At 40.5% G+C, this 21,019-nt stretch overlaps 2 protein-coding genes across 5 annotated transcripts in view; one reads left to right on the top strand and one right to left on the bottom strand.

Annotated features, from left to right (window-relative positions):
• The window catches only part of trappc11 (trafficking protein particle complex subunit 11), a 31,261-nt gene extending 22,526 nt beyond the window's left edge, over positions 1 to 8,735 (bottom strand). The window contains exons 1-8 of one of the 3 annotated variants that reach the window (XM_053642456.1): positions 8,557 to 8,735; positions 6,385 to 6,504; positions 4,833 to 5,068; positions 4,572 to 4,741; positions 3,263 to 3,333; positions 2,072 to 2,186; positions 1,760 to 1,859; positions 17 to 90 (exon numbers count right to left, since the gene is read on the bottom strand). In XM_053642456.1, the coding sequence (XP_053498431.1) occupies positions 17 to 90; positions 1,760 to 1,859; positions 2,072 to 2,186; positions 3,263 to 3,333; positions 4,572 to 4,741; positions 4,833 to 5,036 (734 nt within the window). In that variant the 5' untranslated portion in view covers positions 5,037 to 5,068; positions 6,385 to 6,504; positions 8,557 to 8,735. Of the gene's footprint in view, positions 1 to 16; positions 91 to 1,759; positions 1,860 to 2,071; positions 2,187 to 3,262; positions 3,334 to 4,571; positions 4,742 to 4,832; positions 5,069 to 6,384; positions 6,936 to 8,556 lie in introns of those variants that run through there. The other 2 variants (XM_053642455.1, XM_053642457.1) reach the window with 2 other exon arrangements.
• A 599-nt stretch (positions 8,736 to 9,334) lies between these two features.
• Positions 9,335 to 20,526, top strand: hars (histidyl-tRNA synthetase). Of its 2 annotated transcripts, XM_053642475.1 has the most exons (14): positions 9,342 to 9,482; positions 10,409 to 10,727; positions 12,159 to 12,248; positions 12,352 to 12,471; positions 12,966 to 13,061; positions 14,078 to 14,203; positions 14,405 to 14,512; positions 16,019 to 16,117; positions 16,779 to 16,872; positions 17,943 to 18,070; positions 18,167 to 18,442; positions 19,162 to 19,278; positions 19,369 to 19,515; positions 20,315 to 20,526. In XM_053642475.1, exons 2-14 carry the CDS (start codon positions 10,617 to 10,619, stop codon positions 20,372 to 20,374), a joined length of 1,572 nt encoding a protein of 523 aa, XP_053498450.1. In that variant the 5' UTR covers positions 9,342 to 9,482; positions 10,409 to 10,616; the 3' UTR covers positions 20,375 to 20,526. The 2 variants fall into 2 exon arrangements, with proteins under 2 accessions (XP_053498451.1, XP_053498450.1); XM_053642476.1 differs by lacking the exon at positions 10,409 to 10,727 and having other exon boundaries at positions 9,335 to 9,482.
• The last annotated feature ends 493 nt before the right edge of the window (positions 20,527 to 21,019 follow it).

The raw sequence follows: 21,019 nt of genomic DNA, 5'->3' as shown, positions 1-21,019 counted from the left end.
AAAGCCTGGAGCGTACTTGAGAGCATTCTGAGTGTCCTGTTTGAGCTCGCTGAAGAAACCAGTTTTAAACTGGTGCCTCACAAACAGCAGCTGAAACCCGAACAGATGAAAAAATCATTAAGGACATTCTAGAAACACTAGGGTCATCTTAAACGTTTTTGTCACTGACGGAATACTGAGTTTAGTTTCAAACTTCAGCGATGTGATTACCTTTTCCACAAACACAAAGGACACGACATAAATATAAACCAATTTATAACCAATTAGATGAATTTACGTTGATTTGTTTAGCAGACGCTAAATTTATCCAAATGAAGAAATACAAGCAAAGTGATATATCAAGTGGAGAACAATATAAGTAGAGCTGTCATACAAAATTGTTGTATATATAGGGATAGGGCTAGTATATACACATATAAAACAAACCACTTATAGATACCATTCATTCAAGGCCTTTATGTTCACATACAAGACCTTGTCTGGAACAGAACTCCCTTATCTCTACACTCTCATTGAGGTTTACTTTCCCCTCCCACAACCTGCGATCAGTTAACGACCCACGCCTGGTATAGTACCTACTCGGCGAGGCACGAGGTCCCTTTCCAGAACCTTCAAACTGACTGTCCCTCAGTGGTGGAATGAACTTCCGGTCACTATCTTCAAAAAACTATGAAGACCCACCTCTTCCTTAAACACTTAACGTACCCCTAGCACTCAAATTAAAAAAAAAAAAAATCTTGTATTGAAGCACTACTTGTATTGTTCTCTGCTTGATGCATCGCTTTGCTTGCATTTCCTCATTTGTAATTCGCTTTGGACAAAAGTGTCTGCAAAATGAATAACTAAACATTAAATCTGAATGTAAAGGAGTGTTCAGCGCCCCCTAGTGCCCTGTTTGGTGGTTGTTTCTCACTAGGTGTTATTTCCGCAACCACCAGTGCATGTTTTAAATGTAATCCTACAAGAAGTGACTAAAATACGTGCAAAAAATCCAGTTCCAAAAGAAAAGCAAACAAGCGACGGCAAGCATTTTTTTTTTTTTTTACCTCCCGACCGATCAGGTCACAAAATGAGGGACAAGCAAAAAAATCAAATACAATATCATGGAGACTAGAGCACTGGTAAATAAATCTTGCTTACGAGTTACTATAAGCAAAATTATAAAACGACATGGTGAACTGAAAACAATTCACTGCAGATATTCGACATTACGATAGAACTAAAAAAATAATAACACGGATATTTTAACATGGGGCGTGTGATGTCATCATGATGCAGCTCAAAATCCCCTCGTTTTCTGCCTCTAAAGCTATACCAAAGCTACACAAAGCTATGACCGGTGTTACACCAATCTTTACTTCATCTTTAATACTGATGATAAGAAATCTAACTGATCGTGGTAATCAAATTAGGCTAGTTAGTCAGCTGATACTAGCAGAAAACGCTGCCATTAGGGTTAATGTGTGAAAGCACCCAATAACAGCATCATTCATGAATCTGGCTTTTCTACAAAACATTTAACGAGGTATTACAAAGCACTATATCACATTTCAGCTAGGAAACCTTAATATCCATTTAATATTGGACCCAAATAACACCTCACTCAGTAAGAAACCATTAAATAATAATAAGTAACAAACATAAATGCATGTAACATACAACAACCCTCTAACATTAAACAGACTGTACGTCTCAGTAGAAAGGAATTCGATTTAGAGCTGCCGGCGGCCATGACGGCTCTTATAACCTTCAGCGTTACCTGATGAGTGGTTTTATTGAGGAACTCTTTGTGAGACTTCACTCTCCGGATCTCGTTATAGTAATAGGTCTGAGCGTGCTCGTAAAATGCGTTCTCCAACCTACACGTTTGTACAAGAAATAAGAAGCAAAGACAAAATAAATAAATAAATAATCAACCTGCAAACAATACACAGTGGACACAACGTACAGACCTGCCGAACTGAAAAATATTTTCAATAATATACTGTAACATCAGCTCGATCGGAGCGTGTACGAGAATTCAAGGTGAATCGAATGCTCTGAGAGCGCGAGTCAGTTTAATGAGTCTGACCTGATGATGTAGCCCACCAGGTGATCGGTGTGAGGGAGGACAAACAGGGACTTCGCTGAGAGATCGCAGGAATTACACAGAGCCGCTGCTCTCTCCGATGCCACCACGTCCTCACCTGACAGGACACAAAAACCAACAGAAGGCTGACCATCAGCAATGTACGACACACCATATAAACGAAACTGCTTATAGATTACTTTAAATGATGACTTAAATTACGTTACGCAGATCTTTTTTTGTTCCTTCGATATTCAGTCATTCGGTACGTGTATACAGATGTGATGGATATTCAGTCATTTGGTACGTGTATACAGATGTGAAGATATACGATCCTTCGGTACGTGTATACAGATGTGATGGATATTTGATCCTTCGGTACGTGTATACAGATGTGAAGATATACTCTCCTTCGGTACGTGTATACAGATGTGATGGATATACGATCCTTCGGTACGTGTATACAGATGTGATGGCTATACGATCCTTCGGTACGTGTATACAGATGTGAAGATATACGATCCTTCGGTACGTGTATACAGATGTGATGGATATACGATCCTTCGGTACGTGTATACAGATGTGATGGATATTCGATCCTTCGGTACGTGTATACAGATGTGAAGATATACGATCCATCGGTACGTGTATACAGATGTGATGGATATTCGATCCTTCGGTACGTGTATACAGATGTGAAGATATACGATCCTTCGGTACGTGTATACAGATGTGATGGATATTCGATCCTTCGGTACGTGTATACAGATGTGATGGATATACGATCCTTCAGTACGTGTATACAGATGTGATGGATATACGATCCATCGGTACGTGTATACAGATGTGATGGATATTCAGTCATTCGGTACGTGTATACAGATGTGAAGATATACGATCCTTCGGTACGTGTATACAGATGTGATGGATATACGATCCTTCGGTACGTGTATACAGATGTGATGGATATTCAGTCATTCGGTACGTGTATACAGATGTGATGGATATTCAGTCATTCGGTACGTGTATACAGATGTGATATGCGATCTTTTCCGTATGTGTATACAGATGTGATATTCGATCTTTTTCGTATGTGTATACAGATGTGATGGATATTTGCATTATGTTAGTTTGGGTGTCTGATTTGTAGCTCTAATACATGAAACATCAATATGTAGTGGACTCTACCCATACCAGGGGGAAGAGGAGTCTTCTTCTGGATTAAAACGACGGCGACTTTAGTGTTTCTGCCCTGCAGACTTGTCCTATGTACAAAAAAACAAAAAACAGAATATATTATTATTTACATGAGACATTACAGCATGTTCTGGTAACTCCTAAATATTAAAAGGTGCAGTTTGTAATTTTTTTTTAAACATTTCAATACTGATTACATGTGATTATATGATTTTAGATGCCCTTGCCATGCAAGGCCATTTGCTGTTTTTCAGTCGTCTGCTGAAATCTTTTTGGCCCAGAAATCAGATCAATTTCCCTTTGCCAAAAAGCTCTATTTTGGTTTCATCTGACCATAGAACCCGATCCCATTTGAAGTTCCACTAGTGTCTGGCAAACTGAAGACACCCGAGTTTGTTTTTGGATGAGAGTAGAGGCTTTTTTCTTGAAACCCTTGCAAACCACTTGTGGTGATGTAGGTGACTTCGGATTGTAGTTTTGGAGACTTTCTGACCCCAAGACACAACTGACTTCTGCAATTCTCCAGCTGTGATACATGGAGATATTGTGGCCACTCAAACCGTCCCCTTCACAGTGCGTTGAGACGATATAGACACACGTCCAATTCCAGGTTGATTCATAACATTTCCAGTTGACTGTTACTTCTTAATTATTGCCCTGATGGTGGAAATGGGCATTTTCAATGCTTGTGCTATTTTCTTATGGCCATTTCCCATTTTGTGAAGCTCAACAACCTTTTTCTGCACATCACAGCTATATTCCTTGGTCTAAAGCATTGATATGAATGACTAAAGAAATTTAGCCTGTGTGTTACCTCATATTTATACCCCTGTGATTTCATGTTCCTAGTCACCCAGGTGTACAATTTATTTATTTATTTTTTTAAATATAAATGGCAATATACTTCAAATATATTTCTCTCATATGAATTCATAGGGGTCCCAATAATTGTTGCACACCTATATTTACGATTTTTTTTTTTTTTTTGGATAAACCTGTTTTGTTTGCAATTGTTTGATATCCATGAGAGCAGAGTATTTTTGTTAATTTTGTCAACTTAAAAAATTAAGACAATTTTCCACAGCCTTCTTTGCTCATATTTACCAAGGGTGCCAGTAGAGGGCACTGTGTGTATGTGTAGTATCTCTCTCTCTCTCTCTCTCTCTCTGTCTGTCTATCTATCTATCTATCTATAGTATCATAGACTCAAATATTGTGGCGTGATATGAAAATTGGGGGGTTTGTTGAGGGGACATGCAATCATCAGGCCAAAACCAAGATCCTGATACGGATCAGCCACAGCTACCTGACGATCTCTACTTTAGTGGCGCACTCTGACTGCTTCTCCTTCCACTGAGCGTCGTCCCAGTCCAGCTCGTAGAAGAGCACCACCAGTGCCGGCACAAGGTTCAGGTGCTTATTCATCCATCCTGTCTTCAGGATACCTTTAGGGATGTACCACTCATAGGAGGTTCTCTGTTGAAATACATCAGAGCATGAAGTCACCTGTACATCCACTATATACAGTAGGAATCAGTATGAGTGATTCAGTTCAGTCAATCTTTACCTTGGTTCTGCACTTTGGGTACTCGTGGTCTCCGGGGAGCACTTTAAAAGAAATGGGGACTCTGTCGGCCCGTCGGTTGGCGCAGAAGGCGTCCCAGATGGCGCGATGGATGGCATTGTAGATCACGTCGAGTCCTGTCAGAGCCACAAACGCCATGGGCCTGCAGCACAACTCCGGCGGGAGCTCCCACTGTGTCGGACTCATCTTCCTCAAGCAGCTGTTTCTACAGCCTACAACTGGAACAGCTCACATCAATTCTACTGCCATCGCAGAGACACTAAATTACCAAACAGGTTGTGTTTAAACCCAACTAAGTTCATTAGACAACATCATGGACAGCAACCAAAAATAATAACTGCAGGAGCTCAGATGATGGGCCAGAATTCCCTTGGGAGCAGAAAAATATTCCCATTCAACATTCCATGTGTGATGACATGTAGACTTAGGAAAGGGGTTTTAATAAAACACAAAACATACAGCATAGCCTTAAAAACATCCACTGTTTAGTAGAGGTCCACCAATTGACCGGTTTTTCCACTGCAGGCGCGGCCTCTAGAGATGAAATAAGAATCACTGCGAATTTTGTTGCGTCATTTTAAGTGTTTGTTTTTTTGTTTTTTTTTTAACTCATTTTGGATGTCTCTATTTTTACTTCTTATTTGGAGTGTTACTTTTTGGTTCAGTCCATCTTTATTTACTTTAATATTTTCTAATAGTTAATATATAAAATATATTTTATATAATATATTTATTTCATTTAAAAAAAGAAAAAAGAAAAAGAAAAAAGGACAGCACATTTTCATGGTACAGTCCGTACTGATTATTTTTGTAATAAAGTTAATCAATATTTTACTTTGAGTGTTACGTTTCCATTAGGGCTTTTTCACACTGCGACTGACCCTGGGATATCGTGTTCTAAACCCTGCTTCTAACCCCGAGTAGAGGAACGGTTCACACTTCTTATTTAGAAGCAGGGTTAGCACCGCTTTTTACCCGGGGCTACGAAACCCTGCTCTGAAGTCTTTTTTGGCTTCAGAGCGCGCACACACGCGCGCGCACACACGCGCGCGCACACACGCGCGCGCACACACACACGGTCGAAAGTCTGTGGACACTCGACTGAAATGTTTCTCATGATCTAAAAAACCTTTTGATCTGAAGGTGTATGATAAAATGTTTGAAATCGGTGTTGTAGACAAAAATAACTTTGAAGATGCTAAAATATTAAATTATTTTGGATTTTCTATCACAACATAATTCCCATAGATCCATTTGTGTTACTCCAGAGTTATTATTATTATTATTATTATTATTATTATTATTATAAAATGGGGGAAATAAAAAGAAAGAATGAGTGTGTCTAAACTTTTCAGGTAGTGTATACACACACACACACACACACACACACACACACACACACACACACACACACACACGGTTCTGTGCTGCTCAGATAACTCTCTCTATGGTTTGTTACAGGACCCTAAAGGACAAACAGACATACTTAAGTAAACCCGAGCTAATAAGACAGTTGCGAGTCATTACGCATTACCTGCCGGTTCTACCCGCCTCCTCTCAGTCCTCAGTTGACGCTCGACCACGCCCCCGCCGCTACAGACATTTATCCACTCGTGGTTGTTGACACCACGAATATGCAAATAAGAACGTTAACCTAGGGTTAGGAATGTACAGTATGAAACGTCAGATAATGAAATATTAAAAATACGAGCAGTGGTAAAATACGAGCAGCGTGAAACGTGAAACCCAGGATTACATTTACACGGGGGGTTTAGAACGACCCGGGATTAACTATTAATAACTATTTCAAGTGTGAGAAGCCCTAGTCGGGATCCGTTTTAAAAACTATGAATTGATTAATCGGTTATCAGTAAAAAATCCACTATCGGTCGATCTCTACAGTTTAGGAACGTTTAGTATTATTATCGGGAGGACACTCCTGTCAAACAATTCAACCAAGACGTGCTGTTTCGTGTGCTGATTTGATCAATATCGATCATTAATACAACCTCCTTAGTTTAAGGAATTAAACATGACAGTGACTGCGTTTACATGGACAACAATAATCCACTCTTAATCTAATTAAGACCATAATTTGATTAAGAAACTACCATGTAAACAGCAACCTTAATCTAATTATGGTCATAATCTAATTAAGCTCTAATCGAATTAAGACAGGTGGATTACTCCTGTTTTAATCGTATTATGGACGTGCATTACAGACATGTAAACACCTTAATCACATTATGAACGCCGTGTGAGCGTTTTCACCGCATTTTGCGACAAGACACGATCACACACGGCCGTTTTACGGCGAACAAGAGAGTTCGGCTGTGTCCCAAACTGCATACTTGCCTACTATAGGCCTGTAGTTGGGAAAAATACATGCATCTCGGCTACTATACAGTAGGTAAGTATGCGATTTGAGACGCAGCCCACGGCTTCAAGCAGTCGTCTATTTGCACATATAGCATGACAAATAATTAACCGCACTTGAAGCGTTCGTAAAAATTTAAATAAAAACACCCAAAACTGTATACGGCACCATAACGAAGACGAACTGTATGTTGATACGTGAAATTCTGGAGGGACGTCGGACGGCGGTGACGTAATGACGCGGGCTCTTAATCTAATTATGATCAATAACATGTAAAACGGGCACATGACAGGAGTATTCTAAAAGCGACTCATGTAAACACCTTAATCACATTATTACCTTACTTAGATTAAGGTCAATAATTAGATTATTGCTGTCCATGTAAACGTAGTCAGTGTCAATTCATTTCTAAGCTCAAGTTGAACGTGAAAGTGCACATTATCCCCATAACGTGACGAAGAAATAAAGGATCATTTGATGCACAGCAACAACTGGTGCTTTTTTTTGTGTCTTTTTGCGACTTGTTAAACTAGTCAGTCAGCTATTTGACTAACAGATGCTGATGAGTTAGTAGTTAATAAGAATAAACTACTGAGGTAAGTCTAGCATCACAGATGTGGCATTTCTGCATTAGAAATCACACTCTGCTGCATGAAACAAATGAAACAGGAAGTTTTAGATTTAGGAAGTTTCTAAATCTCCTTCGGTCGGACTGAGACATGATTTGAAGAATATAATAAACCACAGAACGTGCTTAAATAAATGAAGCATGACAGTTTAATCAATTCATTTCTCTCTATATATATCGCACGCCTTTCATTTTCAGTGATATTTGCATGGAGTTGTCCTAAAGTAAAAGAAAAGAAGAATACATTGATTTCCCCCTCATTATGTGATGCAGAAATAAATGTTTCTCTGACACATAGTAATGAATGGTGTTTATTTGTTATTTTGTCGAACCAGAAGAATAAATGAATAGCTTCTTTAGTATTAACTCACACTGGTGTAAGTGATAGTAAGGGATGTTAAAAACCAGCTCTAATCCACAAACTAAACCCCCAGTGTGGAAATACTCGCTGTAGTATTCAACATTCAAATACAAATGCTTCATAAAGACACGGAGAAATGTCTCTCATTAAAAAGGTTAGAGTATTAGTTTAATGTTACTTGTAATTACAGGAAAGTGTTTTAACTAACGCTGCAGTATTTACGGTTTATTTTTTATAATCCAGTTCCGCAGTTAGCTAAAAGCTAACTAGTCTAGAACATTCCTCCGCCTACGATAATATGAGACCTGCAGAACCGAGCTGTTCATTAACAGGTACTTACCTCTCTGAGTGAATCAGCTCTTCAAACAACGGAACCTCGCTACATTTAACTGATTTATAAGCCGTGTTTATGTCCGTGTAGCGTCCGTGTAGCTTCAAGCTAATTGACAACCCATGACGTACACGATTTCTTCTTCGGGGGTGCCCTTCCCATAGCAACGGAAACATTACTGCCATCTCTCGGCCTACTTGAAACCATGCTGAACGAAAAAACTAAATAAATAATAATTATTATTATTATTATAACAACAACAACAACAACAACAACAACAATAATAATAATAATAATAATAATAATAATAATAATAATAAAACATTGCTTCCTGTATTAAGAGCTGTTTAACGGTTTTCCCACGCGCATACATTTAGATTTTAAAATACACAATAAGCTCACGCGCCGTTTAACGAACATTCTTCTTCTTCTGCGTAGAGAACAAGAAGCAATGACACATCGCCTTAATGTGAAGTGTATTTATTTATTTATTTATTTATTTGTTTTAAAGTCATTTATACGATATAAGGGCTTCATTAAGTCTATAAAGACGTTTTAACTCAATAATGTTAATTCTGTTAAAGTTTGAAGTGCCATTTTGTACGTTTAGTAAATTAGCCACATGTAGCTTACAGATATTAAATATTACATATATTATTATTATTATTATTATTATTATTATTATTATTACTACTACTACTACTACTACTACTACTACTACTAATAATAATAATAATAATAATAAACCAAAACGGTGCTGACGTCTAATGTGCGCGACGACTGAATGCGTGAGTGAGTGCGCATGCGCAAGAGGAACAGAAGGGACCGGTTAATGCAGAAGCACCATGGCCGACAAAGCGCAGATACAGGAGGCGATTAAAGTACAAGGAGAGGTGGTGCGAAAACTTAAAGCAGAAAAAGCCAGCAAGGAACAGGTCTGTGTGTGTTATATTTTAATATATTCCTGTTTTTATAGTGATATATAAATACCCTCATGACGTCATTTACAACTGGGTTGCTAACATGTGCATTTAGCTTCGCCACGAGAAACAGCATTGTAGTTATACTCCCCGCCTCATGACTGCTCATTATATCACCGTGTAAACATTTCCCCAGTGCAGGCACAGTTGATATAGCTCATAGCTTCTGCACGTTTAGCATTGTGCTAATCAGTGTTAGCAAGGAGCTGATGCAATATTAGGATAGAGGTGTGAGGAGGCAGTGCTGGCCCAGTGCCACTTCTTACCCTCAGCTACTTTCTCTACATGACACTGGGGTGACATATGACCATTTTACCATTTACAAAGTGACAATTTGTTCATTGGTCATGATTAGAGACAATATGACTCAAAAGATGTGTCTGTGATCCAACTCCTCATCTTCACTCTTTGCATTCGTCACTGTTTGTTTTATTAAAGGGAAAATCCACCCTGAATGAAATCCGGCCTTGCGGATTTATTCCGTAATGCAATTCTTAATTCTTTCATTGACATATTGATCGTTTATCACTTTGGTTAACAGGTTCCTACATCGACTACTAGTAGGACTGATGTACGAGATAAAACGAAAGAGTGATGCAGCGGCGCTTTAGTCTTTTAGTCTGCCCAGCTCTCTCGCCTTCTCATCCGTCATGATTTATTCGCAAATCCCTTCTAACTATTCCAAATATATTTCCATATACCTTACACTCCGTCCGGTTTAGTACAAAATGTCAGCGAGCTTGTGCGGCACATTTGTTAGTTGCGCATGATGAAAGGTGTGTGAGTGTGTGACTATTCTGTTGATGCAGAAGACCAGAGTGCGCTTGATTTTTGACGCCTTGCTCTCATGTTTTGCTTCCTTGATGCTGTGATGCCCCTAGTGCTAGGGTCGCTCACCACTTTTCTCCTGTTCTTCCTGCTTGCTGCTGCGGTTCCTCCATATTTCCTCTGTACTCATCATCAACATCTTGCTCTCCTGATCACTGGACATTCGAAACTGCTTGGATTTCAACTTTTATGGACCTGTCGTGCGGATGACGTCCTGCTCCTGAACTCTGGTGTGACTCTGTGTGTGTGTGTGTTTGGAAAATGGCCACTCTCGGCTTGTCATGTGTGCATCTCTGTACTGGACTGACACTCCGCCGGGCTTCGCCGTGGCTCCGCCCCCTGCGCTGCCTTTCTGGAATGACTGTATCTCAGGTAGGAGAAATGAAACCCAGATATGAGCTTATTTCCTCTACATGCTGCTTCATGAGAACGCCACAGTAAAAATTTTTATTTTTATTTAATTTTTTTTTTTTTATAAACGCTCTTTGGTAGCAGATTTGTGACATTAGTCCTTTTTTGTTCTAATGTGCTCAAGGTGTGTGTCAATAATAAGTTATACATCACAATATTCAATCTACATAATATTATTCTTCATTCTACGTCTCTAAATCATAGAATTGTGGGGATGGAGAATTGTGGATGTTCCACAACATGAAAGCCCGGTGAAGTGCCTTGAAACGTGCAGCATTATACAATGTGTTGACGTAATTTCCTCTGAAACACGAAGTCAGGGCGGGGCATATCGAGTGGCCCCTCCCAGCCCGGGCTGAGCCATACTTGACCATTAGTACCAAGGATTTTTATAATGTTGGGGGGTGGGACACTTTCTATAGAGTCTACAGATTCTAGAGAGCATCTGATTGGACAGAAAAAGTGCAGAATGATGTCATCAAAATTGTTGATGCGTATTGGTGGTAGAGAGAGTGTAGATTTTGAACGCGTATATCTTCTAAACATGAATTTTGACATTGTTTTGGAGCGCACTAGCATATAGATAACCTTAAAGCTATAACAGTCATACTAAAAGCTAGAAAACTTCCATTTTGATTTCACATTAAAACTCAAGTATAAATGGATTTAAAAAAATTGTCCTCCTTTAAATCAATAAAAAATGTCATCATTGGCAAGTATGTGTTTATAAGAGGAATAAAACACTTCAGGATGTGCCGTAATTGGAAAATAATCACCTTCAGGGCGAGAAGAGTAACTCCGCTTGACGTCAGGCCAGATCACACCACTCCGTCGTCGATTGTTTTTCTGTACGTAAGTGTTTCATTTCTTACAGAGAGCGCGATAACCGGACTGTAGCATTCTATAAATAAATCCATCAAGATAATGTGAACAGGAACAGATGCGCAAATATTTTACCTCTGAAAATGTGACGACGCCGACCTTTTAAACGAGCAAATAAGGGGCCGTGGGTTATATCTACAAAAGCCGGTGATTATTCCAAGTCGTGAGCGTGCGGCATTGGCTTTTACATTATAATAACACCTCAAGCGTAACTGCTGAGTCATTGCTACTTTTTATTTTATTTTTTTAAACAAAATCAACTAGAATGTTTTTATCCTGTTGAGGATGTGATTGTGTGCAGTTTAAGGAGTCCTGCATGGTTGCGTAGTTTTGTAGAGAATTATTAATGACCGCAGAAGAACCGCCACTTTTGTTTGCGTTTTTGTTTAATGTCCTAATATCCTATTTCTGTCCTGTTATGAATGTCCCAGTGTTTTATATAAGTGTATGTGTGTGTATGTGTATATATATGTATTATTATTTTCCTTTATTGTTTTTTTTCCCTCACAGATTGATGAAGAAGTTGCCAAACTGTTAGAGCTGAAGGCTCGGCTCGGAGGAGACGATGGCAAACACACGTTTGTTCTTAAAACAGCGAAGGTAGGAGCAGGAATGTGTGTGTTTATACAGAAGTGTTGTACTCTGCTTAGGAGGAATATTTGAAATTGCAAATGCTTGTGTGTGTGTGTGTGTGTGTGTGTAGGGGACCAGGGACTACAACCCCAAACAGATGGCCATCAGAGAGAAGGTCTTCAACATCATCATCAGCTGCTTTAAACGCCATGGTGCTGAGACCATCGACACCCCTGTCTTTGAGCTCAAGGTACACACACACGTGCACACACACCCACACACCTTATAAAACCTGGACATTACGTGTAGACACGTAAATGAATAACGTAAGATTTGATATTATAATGTAAAATCTGAGATGTTCAGTTCTCAAATCTGATTGGCCAGAAGGTGTTGATTCATTTTCTACAACAGCAGCTCTGACACTAGTCCAAGGTCTTGTGTGGAACGTTGAGCGATGATTTGACTCCACGAGCAAAACAAACTTCCAGTCTTCTCCAGAAAATGAATTCGATGAACTCCATCAGCTACTCGGGTTATATATTATATCTGTAAGACGTGGCTCTAACATTAATGCTGCCATTCTCACAGTGTGTGTGAGTGAACTGGTGAAGGATTTTGGCTCATGATCGTTCATAGTTGTACTATAATGCACAGCTTACTAGAAGCCTGCATGTTGAGTTTAATATAATGTAATAAAGTTTTAGTAAAATGTGCTTTTTGTTTTTTTCCTTCTGTGCTCAGGAAACGTTGACGGGGAAATATGGTGAAGACTCCAAACTCATCTACGACCTGAAGGACCAGGGAGGAGAGCTGCTGTCTCTCAGATACGACCTCACTGTATCCTAGTTTAATGATTTAAACTCTGATGAGCTGTGAATGTGGTGTTTTATTCAGGACGTCGTTGCGGCCCGGCGTAGAATCAGCCATAACATTAAAATACGAGGTCTTCCCTAGCTACCGTAGTTCATTCCTAACTAAACATAAACATACCTAGGAGGAAATGTAAAAAGTCCTCCACTTGCTACTACTGATAGTTATAAATAATTGACTTAAACAGGGTTGTGACATTTTTGACAGTAAACAAGAGTTGTTTACGTTTGTTTACTGGTGTTGTGGGTTGAGTTTAGACGTGATTGACATCTGCATGCACTGGGGGGTGGGGCTTCTTCATTCCCAAAATGTCCATAGATAACTGTTTGTGCTTGTCAAGTTGACATTATTGAGACATGACGAGTAGGAAAATCAGGCATAGACGCCCCAGTGTTTGTGCAGTGATTGATTTTCCGTCTTTTCTCAGCTTCAAAATGGCTTGCTTTTCTCCCATAGACAGCTCTCTGTTCTTCATGTTGGCTTATCCTTTTTAACAAACAAAAAAAAAATAGGAGAAGCATTTTTAAACGCAGTCTTCACACGTGAAACTGAAGACTAAAGCCAGGTGTAGATGGTCAGAGCTATTTATTGTTTAAACAGTCAATCAAACAGGACGCACCTGGGTAACAGGAAACCTGTCAGTCACAAATTGGATGGTCTGGTACAAAATGTGCTATGTTCTATGTCATTTAACACACCTACGTGTAAATACCAGGAAATAAAATCTCCCTTCTCGTAGTCATCTATCGATCTCAAACCCAAATGTCTTCAGTCTACAGCAAAAACAACTGAATTGGCCTTGCCGTTCCAGTAGTTTCGAATGGGACCGTATGAGCTTCCTGTATTTGCTAGTAGCTTGAGTCTTATAAGAGCAAAGTAAAACTAAAGCCACCAAATATTATCTTAAGTGATATTTGGGGTAAGTGGAACGTGTTGCTTTGTCTGTCATCGCTGTTGTGCTTTCTTAACTGCTTCCTGTTCAGGTACCTTTTGCTCGCTACTTGGCCATGAACAAGATCACTAACATCAAACGCTATCACATCGCCAAAGTGTACCGCAGAGACAACCCCGCCATGACCCGGGGCCGCTACCGAGAGTTCTACCAGTGTGTGAGTGTTTCCTGTTCGATACACGTCCTTACACACAGAGACTTTCAATCCACATAGGAGTTTATTTCAATAAAGCTTTTTGATCTCATTAGAAGCATTGCGCTATCACTTTAAACTAGCTAGTATATAGGTGTAATCATTTTTCTCAGATTTATCACCATCTTAAAATGTCTCACTCTCTCGCTCCCTCTCGTGCTGTAGGACTTCGACATCGCCGGACAGTACGACCCGATGATCCCCGACGCAGAGTGTTTGAAAATTGTGTACGAGATCCTGAGTGAGCTGGACCTGGGCGACTTCCACATTAAGGTCAGAAGCCTTAAATATACAGGAACGAATGAAGCCAAAATCATATTTAGACAATTTCACACTTACACAAAATATAGTCATCGTGCCAACACGGCAAAACCGGTCATTACATAAATAAGTGCCCCCGATTTTCATTGTTTTACACTCATTTTGGGTGATTTATTTATATATATATATATATATATATATATATATATATATATATATATATATAATGTAATAATAACAGTCAAAGGTTTAGACATACACTCATACTTTATTTTTATTTCCCACATTTTAGGATAATAATAAAGTCATCAAAACTCTGGAGTAACACAAATGGAACTATGGGAATTATGTTGTGTTAAATAAAAAACCTAAATAAATCAAAATAATTTAAAATAGTTTTCTAATGGAAGAAATGAATATGTTGGCACGATTATATTTTTGTCTACGACACCGATTTCAGACATTTAATCACGCACCTTCAGATCAAAAGGTTTTTAAGATCATGAGAAACATTTCAGTCGAGTGTCCACAAACTTTTGACCGGTAAACGGTTAAGTAAATAAAGAGCCCTTTCGAGTTGTCAAGCCTGCCTCCGGTTTCCTCAGTTCCCAGTGAACCAAAAAGGGCTTCGGAGCAGGGTTTCGTAGCCCCGGGTAAAAAACGGTGCAACCCTGCTTCTAAATAACCAGTGTAAACCGTTCCTCTACCCGGGGTTAGAAGCGGGGTTTAGAACGATGGTAACCCAGGGTCAGTCGCAGTGTGAAAAAACCCTAATGGAAACGTAACACTCAGTCGAGTGTCAAAACTTTTTATTGTTTGTGTGTGTGTATAAATTTTTATATATATATATATATATATATATATATATATATATATATATTACACACACACACACACACATACGCTGTATATAATGCCTTTCAGTGTTTTGCTCAGGGGGTCAAACTCCATTTAGGTAACAGGCCACGTTGCGTTCAGTCCAATGTCAAGTGGGTCGGAACAAAAAAAAAACATCTGTTTAGTCAACAATCAATAACAATTGTAAATGTGTTCATTTCTCAGCGTTTACTGAAAGGTACATGCTGACTGCATAAATGGATTGAACAGCAATCACCTACAAAGCAGGAAAAATGCACTGCAATTCATAACTTAAAAAACAAACAAACCCCAAATTCTGATTTTACCATACAGTGTGTTACATACGTATTCACCCCCTTTGAACTTTTCCACATTTTGAAATCGCTTTCTAACGTAGAATTCTCATTATTGGCACACTTTTTTGTGAGTAGCTGACATTATGGCCACGAGTTTATTGCTCCATTTTGCCCCCTAGTGGAATAACCAAGACTTATATTTACTATTGATGAAATTGAATGAATTGTTAGCTATTAATAACCTTAACAGCAGACACGTAAACTTTTTGCGGGAATGTTCGTGACTACAGTTTTTTTTGCCGATAATTCCTTTTAAAAAAAAAAAAAATACATTGAGTGTTATCTCGTTGCCACGGTGTTCCAGGTGAATGACCGGCGCATTCTGGACGGTATGTTTGCGGTGTGCGGCGTTTCAGATGAGAAATTCCGCACCATCTGCTCGACTGTGGACAAACTAGATAAGGTAAGAGGATAAACTGCATCATGTTTAGGCCTGTACTGGAGGCAGCGTAAATCTGATTTGGCAAGAATCAAGGGGGGGGGGACATGGCTCACGGTCCAGAGTGGAAAAAATGGTGAGATGATATTTTATGCCAGCTGTAATTTCTTTAGTTCTCCTACAGGACCATGATCTAGATCCAGTCTTCAATCTTATCCGCAAAGGGCCGGTGTGGCTGCAGGCTTTCAGTACAGCCAAATAGGAGGCGCACTTAATAGTTGATTGGAGACTAAGATGAACTGATTAAACAGGTGAAAGACGGGCAGCCACACCGGTCCTTTCTGGATAAGATTGAAGAGCCCTGTTCTAGAGGCTTTTTTAACCCTGACATTATACTGAACGATGAGTAACACAGTGACGGGACCGGGATGTGTTCAGTCGTGATGTGTTCGTGCCGCACAGCTCGGTGTTTTCCCAACACTAACACGCCTGATCCTCCTCGTTCACTAATTTGCGAGTGTGTGATGGAGTGAATGCGCTGAAGACGGGAAACCGTGCAGTGTTTCGGCTCTTCAGGAGCAGAGCTTGAAAATCTTGTTTTTGTTCAAACACATTTGATATATACGTGTAATATTTTTTAAAACATGCACGATTATATTTTAAGTGTGTGTGTGTGTGTTTGTAGATGCCATGGGAGGATGTGAAGAATGAGATGGTGAATGAAAAAGGCCTGTCTGAGGATGTGGCTGATCAGATCGGGGAGTACGTCAGCATGCAGGGTGAGACTCTCTCTCTCTGTCTCTCTCGTCCAGTCTCTGTCTGCCTCTCTCTCTCTCTCTCTCTCCATCTCTTTTCATTTCTGCCTCTCCGTCTTTCTATGTCTCTCTCTCTCTCCCTCCTTCTGTCTGCCTCTCTCCATGTCTTTCTGTCTTTCAGTCTCCCTCAATATGCATCTGTCTGTCTTCCCATCACTCACTCTGTCTCTCTCTCTCCTGCTCTGCCTCTCTCTCTCTGTCTGTCTCTCCATGTTTTTCTGTCTTTGTCTCCTTCAATATGCATCTGTCTCTCCATCACTCACTCACTCACCCACTCACTCTCTCTCTCTGTCGCTCACATCTTTTTTTTTCTTTCCAGCTCTCTTTTTCTTGTTTGTTCTCCCTCTCTTTCCATTTCCCTTTCTATGCCCCTCCCTCTCCCTCCCTCTCTCTCCCTCTCTATCTGTCTCTCTCTCTCTCTCCATGTCTTTCTGTATTTGTCTCCTTCAATATGCATCTGTCCGTCTTTGCATCTCACTCTCTCTTTCTCCCTCTCTGTCGCACACCCATCTTTCTCTCTCCAGCTCTTTTTCTCTCTTGCATGCTTTCTCTATTTCTCCCTGTCTCTCCGTTTCCTTTCTATGCCTCTCTCACACACACACACACACACACACACACACACACACACACACGTACATGTATGTTGTTGCATACTGTGCACTATATACTTAGTACTGTACACTTTGTACAGCGTATGTAGTGTCTCGTTTTTGGATCGTCTTTAACATCTGAAATATAACAAAACTGACAAGCTCCTATGTGGTCCATTCCGTCACGTCCACAGGAACTAAACGAGCCTTTTGAAAAAACTGAAATGGTAGCTCCGCCCCTTCTGGTGCTCAGAGCAGGCTGTGACTCCTTAGTAAGATAAAAGTATCCATGATGAATGTTTCAGCGGTTTTTAGTACATCACCAGGTATTAATGCAGTAAATGTATGCAAAATACCCCAGCGAGACGTCTGAGTTAGGGCAGCCTCTACCTATAATTCACTTGAGCACGCTTGTGACCTTTGACCCTTTGTGTGCTGCTGCAGGTGGACTGGATCTGGCAGAGAGGCTGCTGCAGGACCCAAAGCTTTCTCAGAACAAGCAGGCGTGTGCTGGCCTGACCGACATGAAGCAGCTGTTTGGTTACCTGCAGCTCTTCCAGGTCACAGATAAGGTGAGGGCAGAGAGAAGGATGGATCGCCTCATCATGCTTTTTTTTTCCCACAGACATTAATTGTGTCTCATTAATTGTGTGTGTGTGTGTGTGTAGGTGGTGTTTGATCTGAGTCTGGCACGTGGCTTGGACTACTACACCGGTGTGATCTACGAGGCCGTGCTGTGTCAGACGCTCCAGACGCCGGCGGCTGCAGAGCAGAACGGAGCCGTGCTTGGGGACGAGGCTGGGGTGAGCGTGGGCAGCGTGGCGGGAGGAGGGCGCTACGACGGACTGGTTGGCATGTTTGACCCCAAGGGGAGAAAAGTCCCCTGTGTAGGCGTCAGCATCGGCATCGAGAGGATCTTCTCTATAATGGAGCAGAAAGCGGAGGTGAGCCGTATATATACACGCACATACACAGAGGGTTGGGGTTAAGGCTGCAAGTATTGTCAAACAAGACGTTTTCTTTCCATGTTCCAACTGGATTATAGGGTTCTGACACACTACTTAATTACTGGACTCGCATCCCATCCATCCAGGGTGTATTCCCGCCTCGTGCCCAGTGTTCCCGTGATAGGCTCCTGATTCACTGTGAGCCTGACCAGCACAAAGCACTTACTGAAGATGAACGAATGAATAAATACTAATAGATAGCATTTCAAATCCCTGTGAAGTGCCTTGAAATGTGCAGCATTATTCAATGTGTTGATGTAATTTCCACTGAAACAGGAAGTCGGGGCGGGACATATCAAATGGGCCCTCCCACTTTTTAAATAGCTAATGGCGTTTTGCTTACATCACAGCCCGGGCTAAACCGTACTTGACCATTACTACCATGGATTTTTATAACGTTGGGAGCGGGAGATTCTAGCGAGCGTTTGATCGGACAGAAAATCTGACGAGAAGCCGAAGTGCAGGATGATGTCATCAAAATTGTTGATCCATATTGGTGGTAGAGAGAGACTGTAAATATTGGATGCGTATAATCTTCTCAATGCGAATTTTGATTTTATAGATAACCTTAAGGCGAACATATTCATAATGAAAGCTACAAAACTTCAATTCTGAGTTCTCTGAGCGTCATTCTGGTGTTTTATGGCTCTTTCTAGATGTCTGCAGAGAAAATCCGCACCACAGAAACGCAGGTTCTGGTGGCCTCAGCACAGAAGAACCTTCTGCAAGAGCGACTCAAACTGACCGCCGAGCTCTGGAACGCCGGAATTAAGGTGAGTGCGCACACGTCAATATGAGAACGACCGTAGTCTCTGTTTCTGATCGTCGTGCGTTTAATGATCTGCTCTCCTGCTCACCCCCAGGCCGAGGTGCTGTATAAGAAGAACCCCAAGCTGCTGACTCAGCTGCAGCACTGTGAGGAGACGGGCATCCCCCTGGTGGCCATTTTGGGGGAACAGGAGCTCAAAGACGGCGTCGTCAAACTGCGCAACGTGGCCAACCGAGAGGAGGTACGAGCCCGGCCGTAAAACCGTCATTTTAAAAAATATAATTCCTACATTCTTTCCAATCGCACGGTGCCGGTACTGCTTCAGAGAACATCGGAATCGAATAAAAGACTATTGATTTTCCATCAGTTTTAAGAGCTGAACCGTTAAGTAATCAAATGTTGGAGTTTACAAGCGCAAGGCGTAAAAATAATTACAATCAGGGCCAGGTGGAAACCTTTTTCTTTCAAGAAAAATAAATTGATAAATAAAGTTACGATTTTCCATTTGTGTTCTTTGCTTTTAATAAATGGCTTGGACGTGTTGTTTCGTTATAAGAAAAATACACACATGAAGTGAAGGCTGGGGCTGATGTCTTTGTAGCCCAGACTGTAGATTCACAGCCAGTCATTAACTGTTGATTACACTGAGTGAAACACCCCCTAGATGTAGTGTCCATCGAGGCCAAATTACTTGAGCCCTTGTCACTGACGCATCCATAATATGCCATGAGCCTAGATTGAGAAGGTGCAAGTGGAATACAGTAGTATCAACATGTAAAGGCTTCAACGAACATGATGCTTCCACCACCATGCTTCACTGATTGAAGGTTTTGGGTTTCCACTAAATGTTAGCACTGTTTACTGAGGCCAAGACATTCATTTCTGGTCTTGTGAGACCAGAGAACTACATTTGCTGAGTATTCAGTATATCTTTTGGCAAACTCCAGAATACTAAACGTATTAAAGTTCACTAACGCACATGGTTGAAAGGGTGTATTGTATAGTAATATCCGTGCAAACCGTGTTTGTTCTTGATACAGGTGGATGTATCCAGGGCAGAACTGGTGGAAGAAATCAAGAAGCGGACATCACAGTCCTAAACCGTGACCACAGAGATTCACTTAGTTATTTATCATATACCAGAACACCTTCAGTGGGGCCGAGTGTCCCCGTCACAACTTTTCACACGTACCACCAATGTGTTACTCTAATATTTCTGTTTCCTGTCTGTAATAAATAAACCTTTAACGTGTATGTGAACTGATGTGTTTTGTCAATCAGTGATTTTATGTTTCCCAACTCAACTATGGTCAGTATTGTTGCAAAGTTAGCATTTACGCTAGAAAATACAAACTCCCAATGTACATAACATAACGGTACACTGAACACTTTATTTGGAACCCCTGTACACCTGCTTGTTCATGCAATTATGTAATTAGCCAATCATGTGGCAGAAGTTTAATGTATAAAAAAAATCATACAGATGCAGGTAAAGCGCTTCAGTTAATGTTCACATCAAACATCAGCATGGGGGAAAATGTGATTCTGGTGACTTTAACCGTACCAAATGGGCTAGTTTGAGTAGTTCAGAAACTGCTGATGATTTGGGATTTTCACACAGAACAGGCTCTAGATCACCATCCCTCTTCCATGAGATCTACCTTCCTGCAAGTTTCATCTGCAACCAAAATTGTAACACACCTGTTTTAGTTGAGCAAGAACCTCTTAAGGCAATGATTAGATGG

The sequence above is a fragment of the Ictalurus furcatus genome, chromosome 14, assembly GCF_023375685.1.
Source record: "Ictalurus furcatus strain D&B chromosome 14, Billie_1.0, whole genome shotgun sequence".
In the NCBI taxonomy this organism is placed as follows: Eukaryota; Metazoa; Chordata; class Actinopteri; order Siluriformes; family Ictaluridae; genus Ictalurus; species Ictalurus furcatus.
Note: the sequence above shows the minus strand (reverse complement) of the source record. Positions and strands in the feature narration are given on the sequence as shown.